We start from the raw sequence: 14,041 nt of genomic DNA, 5'->3' as shown, positions 1-14,041 counted from the left end.
TAACTTATATATAAAGATTTTAGACCAACAGGAAACTATTATGTAAAATTTCCATCTATATTGCATAAGACCTACCACTGCCTACTTAACATTTCTCTTTCTCCTTTAATATCCCAAAGCTTTCAAACAAAGAAAACTTTAAAATAAGTTTTTCAAACTTTCTTTCTAAAATTTATGAAAGAAAAGTATCTGATGCAGGAAATATTTAAGAAATACTGAAATAGTGTGGAAGAAAATATTGAACACATATCTTTATAACTGATCAAACTTGTTTTTAATTAATATTATTTTTAAAAGTTTTCTGAATAAGCACCTACTGTTACAATACATATAACTACAGAAAAGAAAAGGCCAGTTAAGTTATTATGAAAGTATATGTAAAAAGATAAGGAATTAATCTCTAAACAAAGATCACATTTAAGACATTTACTGAATTTCATATTCATAGCTGCAATGGTAGAGCTGAAATCCAGATTTTTTTTTAATAATCTTGAGAACTTCATATCCCGACCCTATTATAACTTCAAAATAATTACATTTACTTTAGTAATTTCCAAGCATAAAACATTTCTCAATGTTTTCAGCCTTAAGTGTTTAAGCAGAAAGATGTCTCTCCATGCTTACTTTGTTGCTAAGTAGGCCTTGTAAGATGTCAAGCATTTGAAAACTGTAAAGTAATGGTGATGTAAGTTTTAAAACCAGAGTTCTCTATCATTAGTGGTAATGTAAGATATTTTTTGGACACAGTTTAACATCCAGCAATAACATCAAAATTAGTAATGCCTCTTGAAAAAGGCTTCCAACATAGCACACTCTTGTACATACAGACAAACTTCTTGAGGCAATAAGGACCATAATAATGACTCATCCAGGCTTATTCGAATAGTATAAAAAATACAAATACAAATACAGATACAACTCCAAAACTACAAAACTTTCTTCTTAGCTGGATAGGAAATTGAAGAAAACTTAGAAAAAATAAAGGGTAAAAAATGAGCATAACGTTCCAGGGAGCTTCCTTTATGTTAGTAGTATATTTTCTTGGAGTCCCTAGCACCATTGGGACTGAAAACTCTGCCAGATTTTATGCCATCTCCTTATATGGAGAACAGGAAAAGTGGCAGATAAGTTGGTTTTCTTTTTTGTTTAAACAGAAGAAGGAAAAAAACAGCCATTCACCACTGATAAAAAATTAGCCAACTAGTCTGTCATCTCGTTCTAATACATTGGGTTCAGCTTTTGGAATTTTGAAGTAACTTCATTTTTAGCAGAAATGAAGTTTATAGAAACAGAATTTTAGCATTTAAGCAATAGAGAATCTCTTTACATGATATCCATAGCACTTACAAGCAACTCTTGTATTAAAAGCTTGTTAAAATAAGAAAGATAACATCAGAAATTTTATTATTCTGAAACAACCAGAGAGATGATGAAGCTCACAGGTCTCTTCTGGCAATTGTTTTTACAGAATAATTTATTTCAAGGAAGTTAATTATTCCAACCCTTAAAACTATTTTAAGCAGAATTAGATCCTTATAAAGCAGGATGTTAATGAATATAAAGCAGGAGTAAATGGGGACCTGAGAAACACTAATTATGGTTTCTTCATTGCTATTGACACAAGACATTTCACAGAATCACAGAATAACTAGGTTGGAAAAGACCTCCAAGATCATCAAGTCAAACCCATACCCTAATACCTCAACTAGACCATGGCAGCAAGTGCCACATCCAGTCTTCTTCTGAAATACATCCAGGGATGTTGACTCCACCACCTCCCCAGGCAAAGCATTCCAATACTTTATTATTCCTACAGTGAAAAAACTTCTTCCTAACATCCAACCTATATCTCCCTTGGTGCAGTTTGAGACTGTGTCCTCTGGTTCTATCAGTTGCTGCCTGGTGAAAGAGACCAAACCCCACCTGGCTATAACCATCTTTCAGGACGTTGTAGAGAGTGATAAGGTCACCTCTGAGTCTCCTTTTCTCCAGGCTGAACAACCCCAGTTTCCTCAGCTTGTGTTCCAAGCCCCTCACCAGCCTTGTTGCCTTCCTCTGGATGTGCTCAAGCATCTCAATATCCTTCCTAAACTGAGGGGACAGAACTGGACACAGCACTCGAGGTGTGGCCTCACCAGTGCTGAGTACAGTGAAGAATGATCTCCCTGCTCCTGCTGGCTGCACCATTCCTGATCCAGGCCAGGGGCCATTGGCCTTCTTGGCCACCAGGGCACACTGCTGGTTCACGTTCAGTCAGCTGTCAACCAGCATCCCCAGGTCCCTTTCCCCTGGGCACTGTCCAGACACACTGTCCCCAGCCTATAACCCTGCAGGGGGTTATTGTGGCCAAAATGCAGGACTCAGCACTTGGACTTATTAAACCTCATCCCACTGGACTGTGCCCACCCATCCAATCATTCCAGGTCTCTCTGCAGAGCCCTTCTACCTTCCAACAGATTGACACACGCTCCCAGCTTAGTGTCATCTGCAAATTTACTAATGAAAGATTCAATACCCTCATCCATGTCATCAGTAAAAATATTGAACAGGACTGGCCTCAGCACAGATCTCTGGGGGACACCACCAGTGACTGGTCTCCAGCTGGATGCAGCACTGTTCACCACCAGTCTCTGGGCCCAGCCATTCAGCCAGTTCCTAACCCAGCAGAGTGCTCCTGTCCAAGCTGTGGGCTGCAGCTTTTCCAGGAGGATGTTGTGGACACAGTGTCAAAGGTCTTGCTGAAGTCCAAACAGATAACATCTACAGCCCTTCCTGTATTCACCAGGCGGGTCCACTGGTCACAAAAAGAGATCAGGTTGATCATGCATGACCTACCCCTCCTAAACCCTTGCTGGCTTGATCTGATACCCTGGCCATCCTGGACATTCTGCATGATGGCACTTAGTATAAAGTGCTCCATAACCTTATCAGGCTAAGTGGCCTATAATTACTAGGATCCTCCTTCCTACCCTTTTTATAAATGGGTGTCAAATTGGCCACCTTCCAGACATCTGGAACCTCACCAGTCTGCCAGGGATGTGGGTAAATGATGGAGAGTGGCTTTGCAAGCTTATCTGCCAGCTCATTCATCATCCTGGGATGGATCCCATCTGGTCCCATAGATTTACAAATATCCAAGCATCTCAGCAGTTCTGTTTGATAACAAGGGGACCATTCTTTTCCCTGACACTATCTGCCAATCCAGGAGGACAGTTATCCTGAGGACAAACCATCTTCCCACTAAAGACTGAGGCAAAGAAGGTGTTAAGCACCTCTGCCTTCTCATCCATAGTTACTAAGTTTCCTCCCTCATCCAACAGAGAACAAAGGTTGGTCTTATCCTTCCTTTTACCATTAATATATTCGTAGAAACATTTTTTATTATCCTTTACAGAAGTCGCTATTTTAAGTTCATCCTGAGCTTTGGCCTTCCTAATTTTTTTCCTACATGCCTAGCAATCCCCTTAAATACTTCCTGAGAGATCTGACCCTCCTTCTAAAGATAATACTTCCTCTCTTTATTCCTAAATTCCTTCAAAACCTCGTTGCCCACCCAGTCTGAACGTTTGCTTCATTGACTCACTTTTCGGTACACAGATTTAATTTCACTTAAAATTGTAAGGAAAAAAGGCAATGATGGTAATCGATGAGCTGGTCTTGATTGAAGGGCTTCAGTAACTTTTTCAAGGGGTCTTTGAGCTTCAGGTGCTAGAGATCTTGGAGAGTTGATGTCACTGCTTCTGTGCCCTCTCAAGGCCTTGGTTTGAAGCACATCGGCTTTCCCTGAACTCCTTTGTTTTTAGGGCTGCTTCCCAATAAACTCTTTGAAAAAGTCTCCTAAACAGGTCAAAGTCTGCCCTCGGAAATCTAATGTAAAAGTCTTACTGATGTTCCTCCTAAAGTCACCAAATATTGATAATTCTATAATTTCATGATCACTGTGCCCCAAGCAACCTCCAACCACCACATCTCCCACCAGACAATTTCTATTTACAAACAACAGAACTAACATAGTCTTTCGCCCAGTGGCTCACTCACCAGCTGTGACAAAAAGTTATCCTCCACATACTCTAAAAACTTTCTAGACTGTCTTTTTTCTGCTGTATTAAGTTCCCAGCAGATGTCTGGCAGATTAAAATCACCTTCAAGAACAAGGGCTGATGATCCTGAAACATTCTCTAGCTGCTTAAAGAATAAGTTGTCCACCTCTTCTTCTTGACTTGGTGGACAATAACAAACTCCCATGTCAGCCTTGTTAGCCTTGCCCTTAATTCTTACCCATAGGCATTCAACTCCATCATCATTAGTTTCAATACTCATGGCATCAAAAGCCTCCCTAATATAAAGGGCTACCCCTCCACCTCTTCTCCCTTTCCTATCTCTTCAGAAGAGCTTGTAGCTATCCAGTGCTCCAGCTATATGAGTTGTCTCACCATATTTCTGTGATGGCAACTACATCACAGTTACTAATTACTACCAGTCTAACCTTTTCCCCATTTTAGAAAAGGAAATACTACTCAGTTGCCAAACCTAAAAACAAGATCTAACACAATTTTTTGGTGTGGCTTTAAGAAGTCTTCATCACATATCTTAATTTACATAGGATTTGTAAGCATTCAAAGTCAAAGATGTTTTTTCTTACAAGCTCCTCTGTTTACCTTAATATATAAAATTCTTAATACCCTTACTCTATCAGTCAACTTTTTGGTTTTTCTAAAGAGGGAAGTTTCAAAGTAGTTTTCAAGATAAATAGTGATTAGCAGCCTGATTCCCTGTGCAGACTATCTCACTCAACAGCCATTGTGCACAGAGCTTTTGACAGGTGACTAAAGCTTTATGGAATGCAGGCAGAGATATCCATGTCAGAGAGCGATCTTTATCAAACACTTCATCACCAGGAAGAATAACCATGCCCCTCTCACAACGGAGCACTTCTAAATACCAAGGTGCTCCCACAGCATGGCAGCAGTGATGTGAGAGCACACATTAAGGTTAAGTACCCCAGGCCACAATTATCTGACCCTTATGAGAATGTCTCAGCTTGTGCTAACCATGACTGCAGCTTTTCTAATTGTGGCACAGGACCACCATGATGACAACAAAGCATCAATTCACTAGACACCAAATACTCAACTTTCAAGTGAAGCTCAACATGGCCTTGATGAGAGAAGATAGCAGAGACAAAAGACATTGCAGCATGATAATCTATGCTTTATCTAGATGCACACAGCTACCTCCTGAAAATCTACTGCCTCACTTGATGAACATGAAATTAATTATTAATAATTACTATAGCAATCGGTGCCTCTGGAAATAGGAAGAGTTAGATTAAGAAAATACTGAGGGCTGTCATGGAAGTTGTGTGGTTTTGTTTTCTTCTGTTGCATCCATGATAGAATTATTACTAACAGGTCTACTGCACCTTTCTAAATTGGATTTTGCCACAAAGTAATACCATCTACAAGCATAACTAAGGTTGCACATTTTGATGACGATCACCTCAAACACTTTATAAGAGTCAGATGTGTGTAGTGTTTAAATTCAAAACCCTCTTTTGAAATTTCACAAGGATCAAGCTGTGTGTTACCACCACAAAAACAAAGTGGAAGTGGATTATTGCCACAGACAATTGCGCTACATCATTTAATTCTTTCAATTTAAGAACTAGGGATAATGATATCAGTGAGAAAATCTTTGGGGACAGAGTAAATATAATTTCAGCTATACAGCAGTATAGTAATATGAATACAGTCAGTTCAAAAAGAAAAAAAATCTCCAGCTTTTGAATTTTTCCCCTTTAGAATACTCAATAAGAAAGTAGGCTTTTTCTTCAGAAGTCACTCTTCCCAGCTTTTATCTACACCATTATAGTCTGAATCGAATTTTTTTTTAATTACTGCAACATATTTAGTGAGTTTAAACCCCAGGCACCTGAGTGCATTATCCAAAAGTAGTTGATTACTAATACATTTAAACCCAAATTAAAACCCCCATAGATCAATGTCACCCTGTTCCATAGGAATTTTTTATTTTACTTGTAATAAGTACAACATTCCCAGTAAAATTTAAGCATGAAGATCATCTAGTTAGCTTTAGTTTAAATTAGTACATTCTAACTGAAGTAAGCAAATTCATATTCTTTTGATTCTAAACATGCATCCCTTCATGTACATAAATCAATTTCAAAATTATTTCTGTCTTAGCAATATTAATGTAGTAGCAAAAACTTGCTTGTTCACATTGCTATTGCCAGTTTACTGCTTATTTAAACATATCTTAGTGCTTTATACTGCTGCCCATCCTTAACTGAGCTTCCTTGTGTTAAGCCATGGAAACAGAAATGAGCAATTCCTTTTGTCTCTGGTGTCCCAGTAAGAATGTGCAGTAAGATTATTGTAACAGTTAAGATTATTGTAACAGTTAAGATTATTGTAACAGTTAAGATTATTGTAACTTGATTAATAAACTTATCTCTATTTTTCTCTTTTTTTCATATGTTATTGGCTTTTTGTGTTTGGTTGGGGTTTTTTTTAAGAGTTTACCATTTCTGAGATACCAGATAAATTATTATGGTCAATAATAACAATACAAAGACGATAATTTAAATACTTCACACCTCCTCTCTATGGCCCATCCACAGGTAAATACTGCATGCAGTTTTGCATATGAGGAATCACAACAGTAATTAAAAGTAAACAATTCTTACGTGGTACAATTATTAAATACCAAGATGGCGGGAAGAAATTCTTAAAAGAATGCCACAAACATGTTCAAAAATATATATACTTTGCAATACATTTAAAAATAAGTTATACATTATAAAATCCAAATTTAAAAGTGGAGTTATAAAATTAGTAGTTTATCCAAGTGAAGTAACATCTGTTTCAAATTACATTAAACCCAAGAACACAGTGAGTTACAATGAATCCTTTACTTAACCCTTCAAAACAAAAGTTCTGTTTAGGCAAAGGGATGTGCTAAATAGCACACAGATATGCCATAGAATCTGTGATAGTGAATGAATGTTGAAGACAGAGTTTCACTGTGACACTGTGGTTGAATTGGCAGCAATGTATATAAAATACAGCCAAACATGAGCTAAATGGAGACAGAGAGGTGAAGAGCTTGGTCTGTAACACCAAATACATGACATTATGTAATGATGACCAAAAAAACTTTACAATAAAGGAAAAAAAGTTAAACAGTTGAAGTTTTGAATGCTTCATATATTTAAATAAGCTTTGGATCAAAACAAACAGTTTAAAAAATAGGAGACCCAACCTGAAAATTTTTAATTGCCTATCAGTGCAATTACATTATGGATGGCCAAGAAATCAAGACAAACACATTAGATCATGCTTCTGCAAAAATTAATGTACAATGAAGCTCTATGAGTTAAATTAAGAATTCATTCACTCCAGTGGGAGCACTGCATCCATTCAGTAAAGGCAGGATTTCATCCCATCAAAGACCACTATTCTCACTGTTAACAGTCATATGCACCTAGGGGAGGAAAATAACATTTGCAGCATGTTAGATATCATGAGATGAGAGTAGTTTTAGAAATCTAGAATAAATACACAAATGATTGCTTCCCAGAAAGTAAAAAACACTGTAAAAAACGCTGTAAAAAACAACCTAGAACAGTTTTGTTTCATATTTGTATCTTATTGCAATAATGAAAACCAAAAACATGCTGACAAAACACATCTGGAAAAGAGTGATAAAATCAAGTCCAAGTAATATATAATATAGATACTTCCCTCTCTGTATAAATTGACACAAAGCTATTCCACCAAATTCTATTCCATGACCTTTAATAATAAAAGTATCAACATCAAACAAATCAGCAAGCCAGTTGAAGATAGTAAAGTTCTAACCTGAATTCCAAGCCATTGCCAATCCCACTTGCAATTTTGGCACTTCTGCTTGATACTGAAATACCTCAAAAAATTTCTGGAACTCCCCATTCAGGTCAAGCTAGTATGTAATTTTAAGTGATTAAAATCATTGTGGTTGCTAATACAGTGTCTAAGAGTAAAAGTAAAACTAAGAATTATTAAATTAAAACTACACATGCTGAAGTCAAATTCCAAACCTAGAAATCAAAGAAAATGTATGGCAGGCTAATTAGAATCTCAGACTTTACACTAATTTCAGGGACCTCTCTCATCAAAATTACTTTTCTATTTTGGGACACTTAAAGACGTTCCTCTGTTATTAGTAAAATCTTGAGAACATGTGACAGTACATTTGGAAATAAAACAAGCTTCCCAAGTAAAAGTGCAAAGGTCATCATACATTAATTGCTTGCTTGAATACTCTGTCTCTGAATTACAAGTTCTCCATATTATCCTCTCTTCTTTTTTTTTACTGACAGAGACATAACCATTTCAAAACATAGGAGCATCATGATGAAACACAGGTTTTGTAAAACTCAGTCAAAATACATTTTAAAAACCTTGAACAAAATTAAGAAAGAAGATTGAAGTTCCAGTCTTACTGGATTTACTAGGAAAAAGAAAAATAAATAAATAAATTTCACAAACATCATTTAAGAAAGTAAAAATTCACTGTTCATTTGAAGTGCTACAACAATAAATCTCAGACAAAGAAAACTCTTGTGTTTCTCCACAGATGAAGTACAGCATAGACCACATTAATGCTTTCTTCACAACACTACCCAGCAAAAAAACCTTTACAAACTGCATCCTACTTCATATGACATTAAACTTCTAAGTCAACAGGTACTGCCATACAGATACAATTATTTTCAGTGAGGTAATTTCATTTTCTGGGGACAAGACAAGTATTGAAAGACCAAAAACATACTACTGCTAAGTCACACAGCAAGTAGTCTTAACCTAATATTGAAGCAGCAAAGAGCTTATCACATCCCTGCCTGAAACCCTTGATCTACAGAAAGAAAACAAAAACCAAAACAAACCAGCTGAAGTAACATGACAATGTGTTTAAAAGCAAATCTTCAGGTGTTGATGAAAAGAACATAAATTTTTAGGTCATCAAATTAGTCATGCTGCAGGTAGTGGCCAGTGATAGTTATTCTTCTGCACACCTGGAAATGCACCTTCTAACTCTCTTCTCTCAAAATGAAGAATTAAGAAAATTGCCACGTGTAATACTCTGCTAATTCACAAGCACAAAGCCTACAGGTACACAACCAGGTGCAGTTTTCTTTACATGCACACATGCCTCAGCCACACAATAAACTCAGGCAGTGCATTCTGCCTGTTAAACATAAGATTTAGAACTTAGGCAGAAATTTAAAAGAAAAACAAAACCACTCACTAAAATAAGAAAATATTCATTCCAGAAATTGTTTCATTTTATGTTTAAAATAAGATGAGCCACAAAACAAGTGGTTATTTTAGAGTGTAAAAATCATTTTATCTGAGGATTACTCTAATGAAGTAAGCATGTCTCATCATAGGCTATGGGTTAGTTTCAAAAAAAGCAAGCATGCCATTATATATGTACCTACATACTCACAGCAGTGAGACTTTACTATTAATCATAACATTCTATGTCATTCTCCTGCTGCACTTCAAAATATAGCTGAAGCTATATGGCTGACTTTCATTTCCAAATACCATATTAATGATGCACTTATAGTCTCTCAGTCTTTAATAAATGTCACAAAAAATAATTCACAATTGGCAGTAATGGCAAAAGTCCTTCACTCATGTCTTTGGAAATATGACTTTTTACTTACTTGCAGTAGGATAACTACTGGTTCCACTCATACCCCTCATTATTGTTTTCTCCTTAAAATGAATGAAAATATGGAAGAGCTAGTAAACAGTATAATGAAATATGTTTATATCCCAATATGTTTAGCACCAATTCTCTACCAAAAAAAGAGGTGTGTGGCTAATTTAGCAGTTTTTGACCTAGCCTTACTATGTATTACCCTAGCATGCTGACAGAAAAGCAAGATAGTTCAGGCCACCTGGAGTTAAGAGGAAGAATCTCTCATTTTTAAAAAAAATCTTTGGAGTCACACTCCAAAAGATTCACAGTTTAACATTACTTCCTAGAAGAAAGTAATTTTATCCATGAAGGAAAATTTTGACAAATAGCCTACCATTAAATGCACATGCCTTAATGCATTTAGATAAACAACCTTCCATGCAAATATTTGATTCCTCAACTTCTTTATTCTAATAAGCAGCTGAGTTTATGGAGGAGATGAGACAAGATGTGCAGTCTTTTTAAAATCCTGCTAAGACTAAGATTCCGAGTGGGGCTGCTAGAGGTAGGGGAGCATAGGATAGCAACTAAGGTGCCTGAAAAGTGTAATTAACCTTGCAACTTTCTCTGGCTTAAATCTAGAAAAATCTCCTCATTGTCTGAGCAGAAGTTTAAGATAATTCTTCTGCATATAAACTCAATTATGTGGAACAGGAAAGAGCTCACTTTTCAAGACTAATATATAACCACATGCAAATACACCCCACTAAATTAGTAACAAATGCTCTTACTGACTTTGGCTGAGATAGGCTTTCGGATAAGAAAAGATTAAAAAAAAAAAAAAAAAAAGAAAAAAAAAGGCAAAACAAAAAAATTAATTTAAACACTTTTCTTGTTCCCCTCATATAATACAGCTGAAGTTCATGCCCTGGTTCAGTCAAATTGAGTAGTTTTAACTTGATTTCAACTATTAAGGGCCACAACAAGATGTATTCAAAAGAGTATTTATGTTTCCTTTATTCTATTGCATCAAAGTTAGGAAAACACATCTGGATAGTGCACATTCTAGCCACACTGCAGACCAAAAATCCAGACAAATATTTTGTCTAGAGAGATGACTAAATAAATTGGCCAAATATCAGAACAAATTCACTTTGATGTTTGCAGTAGGTAGAGCTCAGAAACATGACCTATGTTGTACAGTTACATCCCTGAAAGAGTAGCAACCCTCTCTTCCTTTAGCATCCAGCAGGGTAGAAGATGTGAAGGGAAAGAAGGATTTGTTATCGATGAGGGCAAATGCAACATTGATAAAAAGACAGGAACTTAAGGAAAAAGATTTGTCTACTTTCACTCATATTCACAAACAGTCCATATTCATATTTTTTCCATGACCACCTCCAGTGCCTGCTCCCAGTGTTACCAGCAGATGCCTTGGAATCTAATTAGGAGTCCATAAAGAAAGATGGTATTTGAGAATCATAATGCAAGTTGACACAGCTGAAATCAGACTGCATTGACAGGTTCCATGATACCAATTCCCTCTAGAGTGATGCTGAGCCACTTGTCAAATGTTAATGGTGAAAATACATAAAATAGATAAAACCTCACATCAGGTATAGAACAAACTTTCTAAGCTCCATTAATCATGTAAGGAAGCACACAGCTGGCATGTTGTTAAATGATGGGACTGGAGAGAATTACTGAGCACCATTCCTGTGGAAAGAACTACTAAAGAGAACCTGCTGTGCAATGAGAATATGAACCAAGCACAATGCTCTTTACTAAATGGAAAATTCCTAGTGGAATATATAAAACAAAAATAATTTTCCAAAGGAAATAACTCCATTGCAGAGCTTACCGTTAAAGGAACTGGAGGAAGAAGTGCAAAGAAATTATGAGGAACCAGGAATATAGGCATTCTTGCATTCTTTTGGAGCAAATACAAGACCACAGCTGTTTAAAACAGAGTGAGATCCACAAAGACAAATTGTACGATGAGGTGGCTAGTTTCCCTTAATTTTCTTTATAAAAGAGTGGAGAGACCATTACCTTTTTTAACCATAGAAGGTATCTAACTTTCAGTGTCTTTCAAAAGCCTCTTCTTTGTCTCCATTGACTACAGAGAAAATTGAACTTCCCTAGATGAAATCTGCTTTTATAAGTTTCATTCACCTATATCATAGCAAAGTATTCCCACATTTTTCAAGGGATATCCATAGATAACCCTTAGCAATGATGTCTGTATGAGAAATAGAATCAAAGGACAATTTCATCCCATCAGAGCCAATCAATTCATTATCAATAAATGTATTTCCCTTGACTTTATTCAAACGACCAACAGATTGTAAACAAGATGTTTCTGTGTTTGAGCATTTTGGTACAGAAGTATTCTCGTGCCTCACAACACTGCATCAGGACCCCTCAAACTGCATGGAGGAGGAGGAGATCTTAGCTTTCTTCTTCCCTGAGAACAGCTATAAAAGTTGGAGGAGATAACAAATTTTAATTTTTAAAATACCAGCTATCCTTAATATAGCATTTATAGGCATAAGTTAGTGATCACCCCTCAAGTGATAATGAGATAAACTATGATCACCATTTTTGCAGCACATATGCTTATGAATCGCATTTCCCCCCAGTGTTCACAACACTGTAAAATAGAAACAAAATAGAGAAAACAGTCAATTCCACATGATGAGAATGATTTTTTAGATTTCATTAAAACTGACAAACAGAATCCAAGGGAACATTTGGAACTTAATACTGCACTGAGCACCAAAGGATCTTAATTGAATTTTTTATATCTGCCAATTTAAAAAGCATAGTAACCAATTTTGTAGGTTAGATATTCCTAATTTCCTGCACAGACACAATTAATTAATTCTACTTGAGAAGCATTACCAGCATTTCACTATCATTGGGAGTTATTTCCACTATTTCCAACAGGGAAGTCTTCCAGGTAAAGGAACAGGTTCTTTCTCACAGCACTCACACAGATAACTGTACATGCACTGAAGTGTCCTCAAGTATCAGTCTGACTCTCTGCATGCTCTGTTGACAAAGTTTTCACTACCACTTTACAGAATTTTTGTACATTACAGTCTGCATGTCATTTGGCTGACTAGCATCCTACATCTCAGTATACAGAGCCGTGGTAGAGGAAATAGTTTAAAAAATACATAAAAAACCTGCATCTCTAAGTTATACGTTTCTGAAAATATTACTTATCTTCAAAAGAGTTGGATTTTGATGACCTTCATGGATCCCTTCCAACACAGGATATTCTATGAAAGGTATATATCCTGCAAGTAGCTTTCATTGCTTTTTTACTGGAGTAAAACATAAAGTTATCCCCAAGACCGTCAGGTTATTTGGCACTACTCCAAGCCTTCTTAAAATAAGGGAATAGAGTACCAACTATATCACACCACTTATCAGTCTTCCTGTTCTGCACACTGGAGACACCTCAATAATTCCTTAGAATTAAGCACCAAAAAAAAGCTTTCTTTTCCACAACTCCTGTTTGACTGGGACAGACAGTCTCCTGTAAATGGCTACCCTTTTTAAAAGTCTACCCTTTCTTCCTTTGTCCATTTCTCTTTAACATACCCTCAAAGGACTACAGGTGTCTTTAGGTGCATACACAGCATACAAGGCATGAACTCTCAGAGTCAGGTCTTCATATGATAGCAAAATTAAAAAAGGAGAATAGAAATAAGCTCAAAGCATGTTACATACTGGTATTCACCACAACCTTTTCCTTCCATATAGCAGCACAGTATTAAAGACATGAAATTGCCAACACTTTCCTTTGTTGTGAATAGTAACGTTTTAAATCTGCAAAAGCAGCCAGAAAAGTGGTCCACAGCGAAATTAACCACAAACATTTTAGTTCCCTTAAGAAAAAAATTGTAGTACATTTAGGTTTTCATTCAAGATCTATAGAGCCCATAATCTAATTAATTCTGGTTATAAGTATCTAAAGTTTTACCTGAAAACTGCTAACAGCAATTTTTTTCCCATTGAAACAAACCATTCCAACGTAATTCTATCCTTCTATTTAAAAGTCAAAGGACAGCCCAAAAACAATCAACATATACCCAAAGCAAAGAAGTATCCTTTATTTGGGGCTCCGTTATTTCCCCTTTTTTTTGATGCTATTCCTAGTATTACAAAAAGTTACAGGTAAACAGTATTTTGTGATGGAGGAAAGGGTTTTTTAGACCACTGTAAAGTAGCCATTGTCTGTCTGAACCTGATGTTTTATCACAGAAAATTGTACACTGAATTCACATATAGCAACCAGGTCAATATCAAATATTGTTGA

The 14,041-nt window shown here is 36.3% G+C and overlaps 1 protein-coding gene across 6 annotated transcripts in view; it reads right to left on the bottom strand.

The window, feature by feature from the left end:
* Positions 1-14,041, bottom strand: part of BBS9 (Bardet-Biedl syndrome 9) — a 286,703-nt gene that overhangs the window by 158,365 nt on the left and 114,297 nt on the right. Inside the window, exon 20 of one of the 6 annotated variants that reach the window (XM_079302575.1) lies at positions 6,814-7,503. The exons of the other annotated variants lie outside the window; for them this stretch is intronic. Within the exon in view, the coding sequence (XP_079158701.1) occupies positions 7,465-7,503 (39 nt within the window). The 3' untranslated portion in view covers positions 6,814-7,464. Of the gene's footprint in view, positions 1-6,813; positions 7,504-14,041 lie in introns of those variants that run through there. 6 annotated transcript variants of the gene reach the window in all.

The sequence above is a fragment of the Erithacus rubecula genome, assembly GCF_903797595.1.
Source record: "Erithacus rubecula genome assembly, chromosome: 3".
Classification (NCBI taxonomy): Eukaryota; Metazoa; Chordata; class Aves; order Passeriformes; family Muscicapidae; genus Erithacus; species Erithacus rubecula.
This window is presented reverse-complemented; position numbering and strand designations above follow the sequence as displayed.